Genomic DNA, 12,648 nt, shown 5'->3' on the forward strand with positions numbered 1-12,648 from the left:
CTTATTTGGGACGCTTCCTTGGGACAGGCTGCTGGGGTTAATCGTTACATCCACCTCCTGACAAACGAGCGTGACACCAAAGTGACTCCAATTTTTTATAAATATCTATTGCCAATTTGATTCACATGTCAGCCCAGACCTGGAGTTAAAACTGAAGGGGACTGAATATTACTCCTTCCTTTTAAGGCTTGCATAATTTCCCCTCTACACGGAAAAAGCTTCGCACTTACATTTTTCACTGGTATCTGCCCGCACGAGCCTTAGATTTTGTCTCTTTTAAGCCTGCGTCCTGTAAACCACTGTAATTGCGCGCAGCTGTGCTTGCAAGCCATCCTCTGCAAATGGAAAGCCTGCGCTGACAAAGCACCCAAGCAGAGGACCTGCGAAATACACGCTGCAAAAGCTGCCGGTTTACCCAAAAGACCTTCTTTGGTCTGCCCTCCCCTGCCCTCCTCTGCTGCTGCTGCCTTGCAGTTTATGACATCCAGATAGTGGGAGGTCTGACAAACCGAACAAGGCAGTGAGCAAGAAATTCCGTTCCTGTTGAAACCAGTAATTCCTCCGTGCAGGCTGCTTTTCTCTGTGTGTGTGCGTGCGCACGTGTGTGTGTGCGTGTGCGCTCTTTCTTTTGTGTCACTTCGAGGACGGCTCTGATATTATTATTATTTTAAATATAGCTTGCCCTGGGGCGGGGAAATGCACGAGGAAAGAGCCGGCGAGCAGCCTATCTCTCAGAAGGAAAGAGCAAGCCTCGCAGCACAGGAACTGGCTTCACTCAAGTGTGCAGTTTAGAAGTCAACAAAAACTGTTTCAAATACCACCATTTTGGAGGAGGCCGAAGAAAAAGGACACAAAACTGGCTAAACACAGTGAAGAACATGGTAAATCACGGTACAAAGTGCACCTAATGGAAGTTTGAGAGTGGGCTCTGAAGTACAATGTAAGTCTTCCTTAAATTGTATTTTTCTATCATAGTATCTAGTTGTTTAATTTCCATTCTGAAGCCAGGCTGGGCCAAAAGGTGCAATTAACTATAAAAATAAGCATGGAACAGAATGTGTAATCTCTGATATGAGGCTGAAAATGATGCTGAAATACAACAGAAGTCAGAGACTATCAGCCATATTATGGAAGATGAACTATAAATAAGACCATATCTAATTATTTCAAGAGAAAGATGCTGGATGGAATCTTTAATCAACTTTCTTAATAGGGAAGCGAGAGCTCTGCTGTTTTGTATGGCAAGCTATTTTAATACTGCTGTGTTTAAAATTGTGTGATCACAGTTACCAATAGCAATAAGATATAGCTCCAGAGGGGAGTCCTAGTGGTTGCAAAAGTTTTTTCTCTTTTATTTCTCCAACATTTTTGCTCTCTGAAGCCTCAAGTCCACACTCTCTATCCTACAGCTTGGTTTTGCTTTTCAGCTGGATTTTCAAATGTATGCCAACGCTGGACTTCCTATGGAACTGAAAACAAAACATTTCAGCTTTCGGAGTAATTCTGGCATGTTTTTCTACATCACGCTAGTGGGAAAAATACAGTCGACAAAAGATTGTGCTCCCCCAACTTCTGGCATGGACAGCTGAGGAATATAAAGCCTGATGGTGACGAAGGGTGGTAATTTCTTATTTTTCACTATTTATCTCACCGGTTTTGGACTCAGCAATGGATATTCTTTGTGATGAGGAGAGCTCTGCGAACCCAACTGCAAACTCCTTAATACAAATAAATCACGAGAGAAGACTCTACAGAAATGTTTATGGAGCTGGAGAGATTAATATATCACATCTCTTTAACCTGACCATGGACTCCGAAAACCTAACCAACCTTTCGTGTGAAAGTAACATGAGTCCACCGTGCTACTCTTCCCTGTTTCAGCTTTCACAGAAAAACTGGCCAGCTTTGCTGACAGTGATAGTGATTGTTTTAACCATTGCTGGAAATATTCTTGTCATCATGGCTGTGTCACTGGAGAAAAAACTACAGAATGCCACTAACTATTTTCTAATGTCACTTGCAATAGCTGATATGCTGCTGGGTTTCCTTGTCATGCCTGTCTCAATGTTAACCATACTGTACGGTGAGTATTAGCTGTGTAACCTACTGCATGTATCGAGAGGCTTTAAACATTGCATGCACATGTTGTTGTTGTTATTATTTCATTCTCTTACCACAAAAAGAAAATTATAATCACTCCATATGAGTTGAAATATATGTAGTTGGATAATGGATGTAAGAATAGGTGAAGTACTTGAATCTTTTCCTACTTTATATTTCTAGTTACAGGCATTTTAAACACGGTCCAGAACATTAGTTTATTACTGAGTTGCTGGATGAATTGTCTCAAAGTATATATGTAGATGCTTTGCTCTCTCTATTCTTTCATTTTTTTTTCCCTGGCTCATAATTTTCAATAATCCTAATGAGAATGTAGCGTCCTGACAGTTATTTTGCTCGGCAAATATGCCCTAATGACTACCTTTAGATTCAAAGTAGGCAATCCCTTCATTTTTTTTTAGATGAAGTAATACAAAGGTAAATAATTTTCTTAATACCAACACCCTGCTTAGACATCTACTTCCCAACAAATGCTGGCATAAATATTGTGAGAGTTAAAAAATGGATGGGAATTAATTCTGCCTAATTTTTAGTAACATTTACAAATGCAAAGCTATGATTTCTTAAAAGAAGTTATTTAAGAATTAAGTGAATAATGACTCACAGTTCATACCCTTGTAGGTGATTAATAGCAGATCTTTCTCCTCATTTTCACCAAAATCACTTCCAGCACAGCTCACATAGCAAAAAGCAGCAGCCTATGTGTTCAGTACCAATATTGTCAGGCTGTTATAACCCCTAAACTTCGAGAAATGAGTTTTCCAGTGCCACAACTGAATTGCTACAGTTCAAGGAGAAGCCAGGCAACGTCAGGATGAAAGTGAGATTGTTTGCAAAGATTTCTATTGCTTCACTATTTACTGTCCAAGCATAAGCCTGTGACTTAAGAGAGATTTCATCCAGAGAACTGGAAATTTATTTCCCAGTTTCAGTATGTCTACTCAGATTGCCCTCAGTAGAATTTGCAAACTGTATGTGGCATCAGTGGTGGTGTAACGTTGTGATTTATTGTATTAGTGGTGCAATTACCTTTGGTGAAGACACAGCGCAAAACGGAGCCATGGGAGCAGAAATCGTCTGATGCGTGAGATTAGCAAAACCCTTTTAAATCCTGCGTGATTCCCTGAGACATGCAACAGGGACTCCTGCTGGCCAGGCTCCGCTGCTGAGGAAAGAGGCGCCCAAAATCTGCTGCTCGGAAGTGATTTGGAGGTCGGGACGTGGGATTTCCTGCATGCAGCGAAGCCGAAACCCTCGTCGCCGGGAAAAGGCTGCGTCACCCTCCTTTGCAATCGCTGGCTTGGAGCAGCATCAGGGCACCAAAAGCCACTGGAGAGGGAGTGCACAGGCTCTGTCTCCTCTCTCCCTGCTTTTTCCCTTGCAATGTCAAGAAGGAGAGTAACTTGGGGTGAAAAATCATCTGGTGGTGCACACAGGTACCAGAAGAGCCATCTTGGCATGGTGCACTGTCACCCTCCAGGACGACCAGTGACGGAGCAGAGAGAAACCTCCCCTTATGCAGGAGCATTTTCTCGGCCTCAGCCGCCCAGAGGAAGGTCGGGATGCAGCCAGCATCAGCCACATCACCTATGTTGACAGTCCTGAGCCCAAAGCAGGGGCCTTTGCATCCACCTTGCTCTGCCGGCGTCCCTCCAAGGCTGTTGAACAAGGGTGCTCCACCACCCGCTCCGCAGCCCCTTGAAGGGGAGTTGTGACTGTTTTGCTCAAAGGAGAGATGAATTCCTTCTCAAGAGCTTTACAGCTACTGTGGACAAATTCTGTTCAAGTGTGCTGGCAACCTGTCTGCCCAGCTTGCACCCTTTGGGCCAGGCAGGCTTCTCCATCCACCCAACAGCAGAAACCTCTGCTGCAAAAAGACACCCACCAAGGTGGATGTGCCCACAGAGCAGAAAATTCAAAGAGTTCAACAACAGCACTGGATCCCACCCAAACATGCATCGGGTCCCTGATGCCTGTTGCTCCTGCTGCAGTGACTTCCCCCATGCCAGCATGGAGAAGCTGTTGGGATTATTGGCAGATGCTGCGTAACTCCCTGCTGCAGTGGAAGAACCAGGCATTTCAGAGGGCTCCTGACCAGTCGAGTGCTGACCTTAGACATGGCCTCAGCTGATGTGCTTCTGTCAAGGCAGGATGGCGCACAGGGCCTCCTCAGTAACTGCCCATGCCTATAGATTCTCCTCTCCTCTCCTCTCCTCTCCCCTCCTTACAGCATTTCCTTAGCCTTTCCCTGTATCTCCTGTTACCAACAAGCAGCAGCCCACCCATCCTGGCCAGCTTCCCTTGTTTGCCTCCTCACCTCAAAGACCTTGTGAGAAAGCATTTCTCATCTCCTGGATACTACTATCTGGCAACCTCAGGAAGAAAATCCTATCTCACCTACCTGCCCTCCCTCTCAGCCTCTCAACCTCGAATGCACAGATGCACAAGCATCACTTGCCTGTCCCTTGGATGGGACTCCCTGATGTGAGTTCCTGCACCTCATGAGCTCTCATGGACCACGTGAAATCCTGAACCTTGTAAAATTTGCCCTGCCCACACAATCTTTAAATTGCAGCCATGGTTTGTTTTTTGGTTTGGTTTATTTTCCTTTGGATATGTGGAGGGGTGAATTGGACAGTGACCAAAGCACAGCACAAGGCAAAGCTGCCATAAAATGTCCCAAGGCCTGCCTGGAGGGTGCTATCTACATGCTTCCTAACTCCTATTGCATCCACAGCTGATTCCTCTCGTGCACTTTCCCTTTTCTTGGCCCTGTAGTCTCCAAAGTAGCTTATCTGATGCATGTTGTTTTATCCCTGTCCCATCCGGTTTTAAAGCAAGGACAAGAGGTCAGAAGGATATGACAAATGTGTTCCCAAAGGCCACTAATGCAAGACAACAAATTCATGTTGTCAAGTGTAAAAATACTTTATCGCTTTTCCCTGTGTAAACTGCCCTGTCCTGACAGAGAGATGCTGCTGGGAAGACATGATCCTGAAAGCCAGCCCACACGTAACGCACTCCAGAGACTAGATTCCCCACTGGAACACCAGAAAACAAGATAAAACATATCCATAAATGCTCTATGACTTGTCAGGGTCAGCCCATATTACAGCAGTCCAAGAGCATCAAGTAATAGGTCTCCCCAGTGCTTACTGAGACTTACTAAGTTTAATTAGGCACAGGCGCAGCTCCTCTGTCCCTCCCTCTGTTCCTGCTGTTGCAAATCCTGTTGTTCTGTACCTACAAAGGAGACGGGCAGCCCCCAAAACACTACCTTTTTATCACAATGCCGGCTCTGGCATTGCCCCATACCACACTGTCATGGGCAGCTCAGGTAATATGCTGTAAATTAAATCACCACAAGATAAGGACATGGATAACTGCAAAACTTGCTCCACGGAGAGCGATTAGTGGTTCCCTGCCAGACTAGAAGGGCCTTTGAATGGGGCTCCTGCAGGGCTCTGCTTAACCTGGGTCTGCTCAGTGCTGCTCCTAATGACCTGGACGGTGTATGGAGTGTGAGCTTACACAGCCTTCCAAAAGCACCAAGCTGGGAGAGGTTACAAGCACTCAGAGGGACAGGATCAGAATCATCAACAATCATCTGGACCCCTGGAGAGGAAGTCTGAAATGAACAACTAACATTCACTGAGGATAAATGCAAAGATAGCCACTTAGGAAAAAGATAGGAAACCAACTACTGCTGGGGAAATTTGTCCAGGCTTAAGGAATGGAGAAGAGCCTGGAGAAGAGAAGGCTCCGGGGAGACCTTATAGCAGCCGTCCAGTACCGAAATGGGGCCTACAGGAAAGATGGGGAGGGACTCTTTATCAGGGAGTGTAGTGATAGGACGAGGGGTAACAGTTTTAAACTGAAAGAGGGGAGATTTAGGTTGGATATCAGGAAGAAATTCTTGACTGTGAGGGTGGTGAGACACTGGAACAGGTTGCCCAGAGAAGCTGTGGAAGCCCCATCCCTGGAGGTGTTCAAGGCCAGGCTGGATGGGGCTTTGAGCAGCCTGGTCTAGTGGGAGGTGTCCCTGCCCATGGCGGGGGGGTTGGAACTAGGTGATCTTTAAGGTCCCTTCCAATTCTAACCATTCTATGATTCTATGAATGCTGAACAAGTTCTGTCTGTCAAAAAGGATCATAAACTAAGCATGTGTCACTAGTATGATATTTTTATACAAAAGGCACTCATCATTCCAGGTTGTGTAAGGACATTCCCTGCGAGACCCGTGAAGCAATCTTGTATTTCACTTAGCAGTCGGGAGGCCTTTGCAAGAGTACTGAGCCCTGTTTTGGTCACTGAATGATAAGCAAGATGTGGATAAATTAAATAGATTCCAGGGCAGAGAAACAAGAAGCACAAAAGTTTTAAAACCATTATCTGTAAGCAAAAGATAAAGGAATTGGCGTTGCTTAGCCTGGAAGAGAAAAAGACAAAAATAGGCAAGACACGATAGCCATCTTCCAATAGCTTCCAGAAAGAACAGCAATCAATTATTCTTCATGGAGGGTGGAAAGAACAAGGAAAAAGGAAAGGCTCAATTTGCAGCAAATAAGATGTAGGTTGGATATTGGTAAACACTAATGCATTTGCTTTGGATTGCTCTCTCTGGAGGAGCCTATCAATATACAGGGAATATCCTTATTCAAGTTAGTGGTAGGTGCCTGAAGACGGGTGAGACAAATATCACAGGTGTGCAACAAAATATTTTTCTTCCTTCAGCTCCCACTAAATCTAAAGTTTTAGTTTCATAATTTGGGCAGCTTTGCATATCAGCAGGTGTTAATAATGCAGTAATTATGTGGATAAAAGTCCTAAAACAAAATTGCGAACTTGCAGGTTTACAATGGCAAAATCGCTTCTCTTTCCACAGATCTGCTGACAGAAATGGTTAATTATAACAACAAGCATTAGCATTATGCAAATAGAATTAAAAAGAAAAAAAAATGCTACTTGTAGCCTGGGAAAGAAGCAGAATTAATCCCAAAAGCTACAGTTAGAAGGTTGCAAACAAAAGAAAAAGGTTTCTTAAAACAGTGTCAGGCAGCTTCTGTTGAAGGCATCACTCACTACCAGCTAGCAGTGGGATAGAAGGATATATGCACTGAGATTTATGTGTCACAACAAAAGATGTGAGTATGTCACATTCTCAGCTGATGTCAACTTTGTCTTGTGCAGGTTACACGTGGCCTCTACCTACGAAGCTCTGTGCTATTTGGATCTACCTGGACGTGCTTTTCTCCACTGCCTCCATCATGCACCTCTGTGCCATCTCACTGGATCGCTACATTGCCATCCGAAACCCCATCCATCACAGCCGGTTTAACTCAAGAACTAAGGCTTTTGCAAAAATAATTGCTGTTTGGACCATATCAGTTGGTGAGTGAGACAATATTTCAGCATGTAATTGCAGATTCCTAGCCTTTGAGAGGATTTGAGATATATAGGGCAGTCTAAAACTGTGTTCTCTGCCTGCAATATTTTGCTTGCCACAGTCTAAGAAGTGCTGTAATGTAGTAATTATGCAATGGAAATCAACAATGACAACGGGAAATGGAGGAGAACTGAGCACCACTGTCACTGGAAGAATATAAGTCAGTGATAGGACTACTGGGTTCAAGTTTGTTTCAAAGGTGTGTTTATTTCCCGTATTGATTATCCATCATTACCTTAACATTTAAAAAGAAAAAAAAAAATACCTCAACTGAAAAAAAGATCTCTTTGTTTTATGTAAGTCAGTTGTTCCCAACTCCTTATCAGTGTAATTTGCTTACAGATGTTTCTTACAGGCAGATCTTTTCTGCCTTTAGTGGTGCACAGGGTAGAGTATTCATGCATCCTATATAGGAGGCATTAGGTACTCTGTGTACACTGTAAGTGAGAGAAGTTTCTCCACAGGACAGTTGAGAGTTGCAGCCTAAAATAGGTGCCCCGAATGACTCCCTAGATGAATCTCTCTTTGCACTGGCAAAACCCAGAGGCTCGAAACTAGGCATGGGAGCGTTGCTCTTCCATTCTTGTAGTGGCAGCACCCTTGGTCCGGAGCAGCCTCGCAAGGTGGGAGTTGGGTAGAGTTTGGTGTCTGATGCCACCAGGAATTTCCTCACACACCTGGGGCGGTGGTTCTCAAATGTGTTGAAAGCGCAGATCCCTTTCAGCTCATCTGGTTTTGTAGACCCTCCCATTGGCAGCTCACTTAGTCTCAAGCAGGAGAAATTCACTCTCTTGCCCTGGAAGAGATGAGTGTTGCCAGCAATCAAAGGTAATTACCTGCTTCCCTGGCTAATACAAATTATATTGCAAGTGGTAACTGTAATTTGTTACCGTTCTTCCGAGGGGGAGGAAAGGAGATGATGCCTAACACTGCTGCCTGCCCGCCGCTCTGAATCGTCTCCCGGGTCCCTCTTGATCCTGGCTCGGAGTCTGAGAAAAAGCAGTCTAGGATATTTATGGCTTAAAATAGTTGTATCTTCTGCTGCACAGTAAGAAATAGTGGGAGCCCTCTCTCAACAGGAGGACAGTTCTGCATCCTCCAAGATGTGGTGGGGTTCAACAGCATCACGTGTGGTGCCGGGGTGCATTCAGCTGGTCAGATGTAGATGTCTAGCACAGGCCAGGTGAACTCCACCCTAAAAACACCTAGCTCTCAACTATAAAGGAAGCCTAGAGCAGATGTAGAAGTCTTAATTTAGATTAGATGAATTATATCATATATCTCTACAGTCACTTTTTTTATTAATCCAGTAGAAAACATGACTCCCTAGATTTTCCAACCTTGGAGACTGCTAAGTGCAAGCATTTTCAGTGCATTCTCCATATAGCATAAAAAATACAGGCATTCCTTAAATGTATACGTTCTGTGTAACCACACTGCATTTGTGTGTGGTGCCTATGCCTCGTGTGTGTGAAATTACCACCCTTTTCTAACACAAATTAATTCACAGAATGATCAGAATGCCCATTCCAGGGGCAAAACCAGTGGTCCACGCTGCTCAGCATCTTTCCTCAGACAGGGGCTCACTGCCGGAGTATCTGAATTATCTCACTATTAAAATGAATCCAGAAAAAGTTATTATTTAAGCCCTATTAGTTAGAACATGCTTTATGTCCTGCAGCGGGAGGGCTTAGTTCTTTGATATCTTGATATTTAATTTCAAAAGTTAGGACTGTTCTTTGCTGTAATAACTGATAACAACTTTTACCCACTGTAAAAAACACCTTTTCTGCTCTCTAGAGAATTTTCTTCTAACAGTGATCAGACGAGCCATGGATGTTATGTGTTATTACTATGGCAAGTGGTAGCAACGTGGTCGCTATTTATATAACTCTCAAAAATACAACTTATTTTATTGGAAAGCACTCAAGTGTGGCATGAGTGAAGGGGACAGAGTCCTGCTTTGCTGCAGCTGGATAAGGACACACGTAAGGGAACAGGGGACGTCGGGAAAACAGTTGGGCTGATAGGGTACACTCCATCTCATTCACACACCACCTGCCATCAAAACAGTGAGTGGCTTAAATAGATATAAATGAATGCAGGCACGCACACTGAGGTGTGCAGGAATGAAGCGCCGCTGAGCTAGTTTGCTAGTCCTGTGGAAGCAAGGGGCACGGGGAGACAATTTAAAGGAAGACGGGTCAGTTCCCAGCCTGGCAGCGGTTTCATGAATGAACTCCAGCAAATGTCATGTGCTTCAGAGGACAGGCAGGGGAAGCAAAGACACGGCAAGCTGCAAAGAAGCTGCTCAGTTAGTCACTGCCAGGCTGTGAGATTGCACCATGGCATAATGCTATACTATACAGAAAAATGCCAGTATTATAAGGAACCTTGATGGATCCCACATCACCCATGCAACTTGCTGTCAGTCGGTCGTTGACCCTGTCCTCCTGATCTGCCACGATCCAACTCAGAATGGAAATGGTTTCTGAAGAGCAAGGTGTTTTCTGTATCATTTACTAATAGGAAATGGTTTCTGAACAAAGAGGGGCTCTATGTGTCATTTACCAGTCTTCAGGCTCTCAGTGCTACTTAGAGTGGCAGAGCTATAAATTATTTAGCTCTTTGTATTTTCACGTATCTACAGCTGGCAGAGGCAGAACCAGTGTCGGGCACAACACGGTCTCTGCAGCTCGGCTGACAAATTCAGAGGGAAGAGTTTCTTAAGGTTGTGTCCCCCAGCTTCCTTTGGCTTCCCCTTGCTCCTGCAGTTTGAAGCTGAGCCGATGCCCTGTGAATTTTCATGATGTGTGAGATGGAGGGTAAAAAGCAAGAGAAAGAAATGAAAGATGTCATGTTCCCCTGCAGAAAGGCTTGTTTTACCTGAGGAAGAGGGGAGAACCTGCTGATCAGAGACCCTCAGTAACTTCCCTACTGTCAAAATCCTTAGTCCATCCTCTTGCATATCCTCCTTCAACAGTTGTTTTAACAGGCTAAGTCCCAATCTCTCTAGGCTCTGTTTGTGTGGCAGTATCCCATGCCCAGGTCATCTCTGTACCTTTCTCTGAATCTTTTCTAGTGCTCCTACATCCTCTTTGAGACATAGGTGGCCAGACGTAAATATTCAAGATGTGGACAGACTATGAATTCATGTGGTGTAGTAATGTTTTCTGCCTTGTTCTCAGTTCCTGCTTTAATAAGTCCAGCCTTTCTGTTAGTCTTTAGGACCACCCCTGCACACGGAGCTCAGTGACTCAAAAATCACGGAATCAGAGAATAGTTTGGGTTGGAAGGGACCTTTAAAGATCATCTAGTCCAACCCCCCTGCCACGGGCAGGGATGTATTCCAGTAGACCAGGTTGCTCAAAGCCCCATCCAACCTGACCTTGAACACTACCAATGATGGGGCATCCACAACTTCTCTGGGCAACCTGTTCCAGCCACCCTCATTGTAAAAAAACCTCCTCCTTATGTCCAACCTAAATCTAGTCTCTCCATTGAAAAGAGAGTAGATTCTATTGGCCCTTGTCCTATCATTACAGGACTTGATAAAAAGTTTCTCTCCATCTTTCTTATAAGCCTCCTTCATACATTGAAATGGCAAAATAAGGTCTTCCGTGGAGCCTTCTCTTCTCCAGGCTGAACAACTCCACCTCTCTCAACCTTTCTTCATAGGAGAGGTGCTCCGGTGCTCTGACCATTTTCATGATACTCCTCTCTTTCCTGAGTAATGACAAATAGTTTTGCATATTTATATAGGGTTCCCCCTGCCTCTCCGTCAACTAATGTACAAGTCTTTGTTTCTTAGCACTGAATTCTGTCTGCTACTTTGGTGTCCATTAGCTGAGATTTATGAGGACTTTCTGCAATTCTCTACAGCCAAGAGCTGCGCGTCGCCAGCACATTTACACAGTTCCAGTGTCCATGCAGACAGGTCACGGTTGGGCTGAACAGCACTGATGAACACAGAGGGCTGTTGGACACCTTCTACCATCCTTACAGTGGAAACAAACCACTTAATCCTACGCCTTGTTTTCTTTTAACCCATCTTTTTTCTATAAGAGGACCTTTCTTCTGCCATTAGAGTTTAATTTCTTTAACAGCCTTTGACAAAACAGTATTGTCAGAGCTGGAAATCCAGGAACATTATATCAGCTGGATCACCCTTATCCACATGCTCTCTGACTTCTGCAAATACTTCTACATGATTTGTGCAGAAGTTCTCCTAGTGCTTTCCGATCTACCCACATCTCCTTCATTATGACTTCTAATTTACCTAAGTAACAACACTTTCATTCAGTAAATTCATAATTTTCATTTTATTCACTAAAGTCACAAATTTATTCAGTAAATTTGATCCAAAGACCAGTCAATCAGTGCTCTTCCCTCTGTTGGCTTCAGCAATATCAGAATTATTTAAAAAACAGCATAAAAAGGGACAGATAATTTTATTTACTTGGTTTCTGAAATCTTGACTTTCTTAGAGAAAAAAGAAAAAATTGTACTAACATTTGTTTTTGCATTTAGTGGAAGAAGAGCATTTAGCCAGCAGCCTTTCTTTCACTAGACCATGTAATGCCACAGGCAATTGGTTTAAAATGGATTCTAATTACTGTAACAGATTCTAATCGTGTCTTTAATTCTTAAATCATCCAGTACCCAGAGTGGCTAGATAATTAGATTATTTTTAGCTGTTGAAGGCAAAAGCCCATTAAACCCTGAAAATTATTCCATTTGTTTTAAAGCACAGAGGTCATTACTGAGAACAGGTGTAAAAGGCCCAAGCACTTCCCCTTCCTAGAAAAATTAGACTTGAATTTTGAATAGCATTTAAGTGGAATCTATAGAATTGTAAATAGAGGCTGTGCTGAAAAATACAGGTAAAGCACCTTTGAATCCTACGTGGGCCTAAGAAACATATTGCTCTGCAAGAAGCCATCATTATCTCCTTTAAAAATCCTTGAAAGGGCCACATAAAAGAATTAGTCATGAATGTTAAGCCCTTATATATGTCATTCTTCAGTCCTTATTTCTCTCTATTCCTCTGTTAATGGTCTAAGTAACGTGAAGTTTGATGA

The 12,648-nt window shown here is 43.7% G+C and overlaps 1 protein-coding gene across 3 annotated transcripts in view; it reads left to right on the top strand.

Annotated features, from left to right (window-relative positions):
* Positions 1–498: 498 nt before the first annotated feature.
* The window catches only part of HTR2A (5-hydroxytryptamine receptor 2A), a 36,496-nt gene continuing 24,346 nt past the window's right edge, over positions 499–12,648 (top strand). Inside the window, exons 1-4 of one of the 3 annotated variants that reach the window (XM_054187886.1) lie at positions 499–552; positions 678–940; positions 1,428–2,083; positions 7,312–7,512. In XM_054187886.1, the coding sequence (XP_054043861.1) occupies positions 1,669–2,083; positions 7,312–7,512 (616 nt within the window). In that variant the 5' untranslated portion in view covers positions 499–552; positions 678–940; positions 1,428–1,668. The other 2 variants (XM_054187885.1, XM_054187884.1) reach the window with 2 other exon arrangements.

Source organism: Rissa tridactyla, chromosome 1, assembly GCF_028500815.1.
Source record: "Rissa tridactyla isolate bRisTri1 chromosome 1, bRisTri1.patW.cur.20221130, whole genome shotgun sequence".
Classification (NCBI taxonomy): Eukaryota; Metazoa; Chordata; class Aves; order Charadriiformes; family Laridae; genus Rissa; species Rissa tridactyla.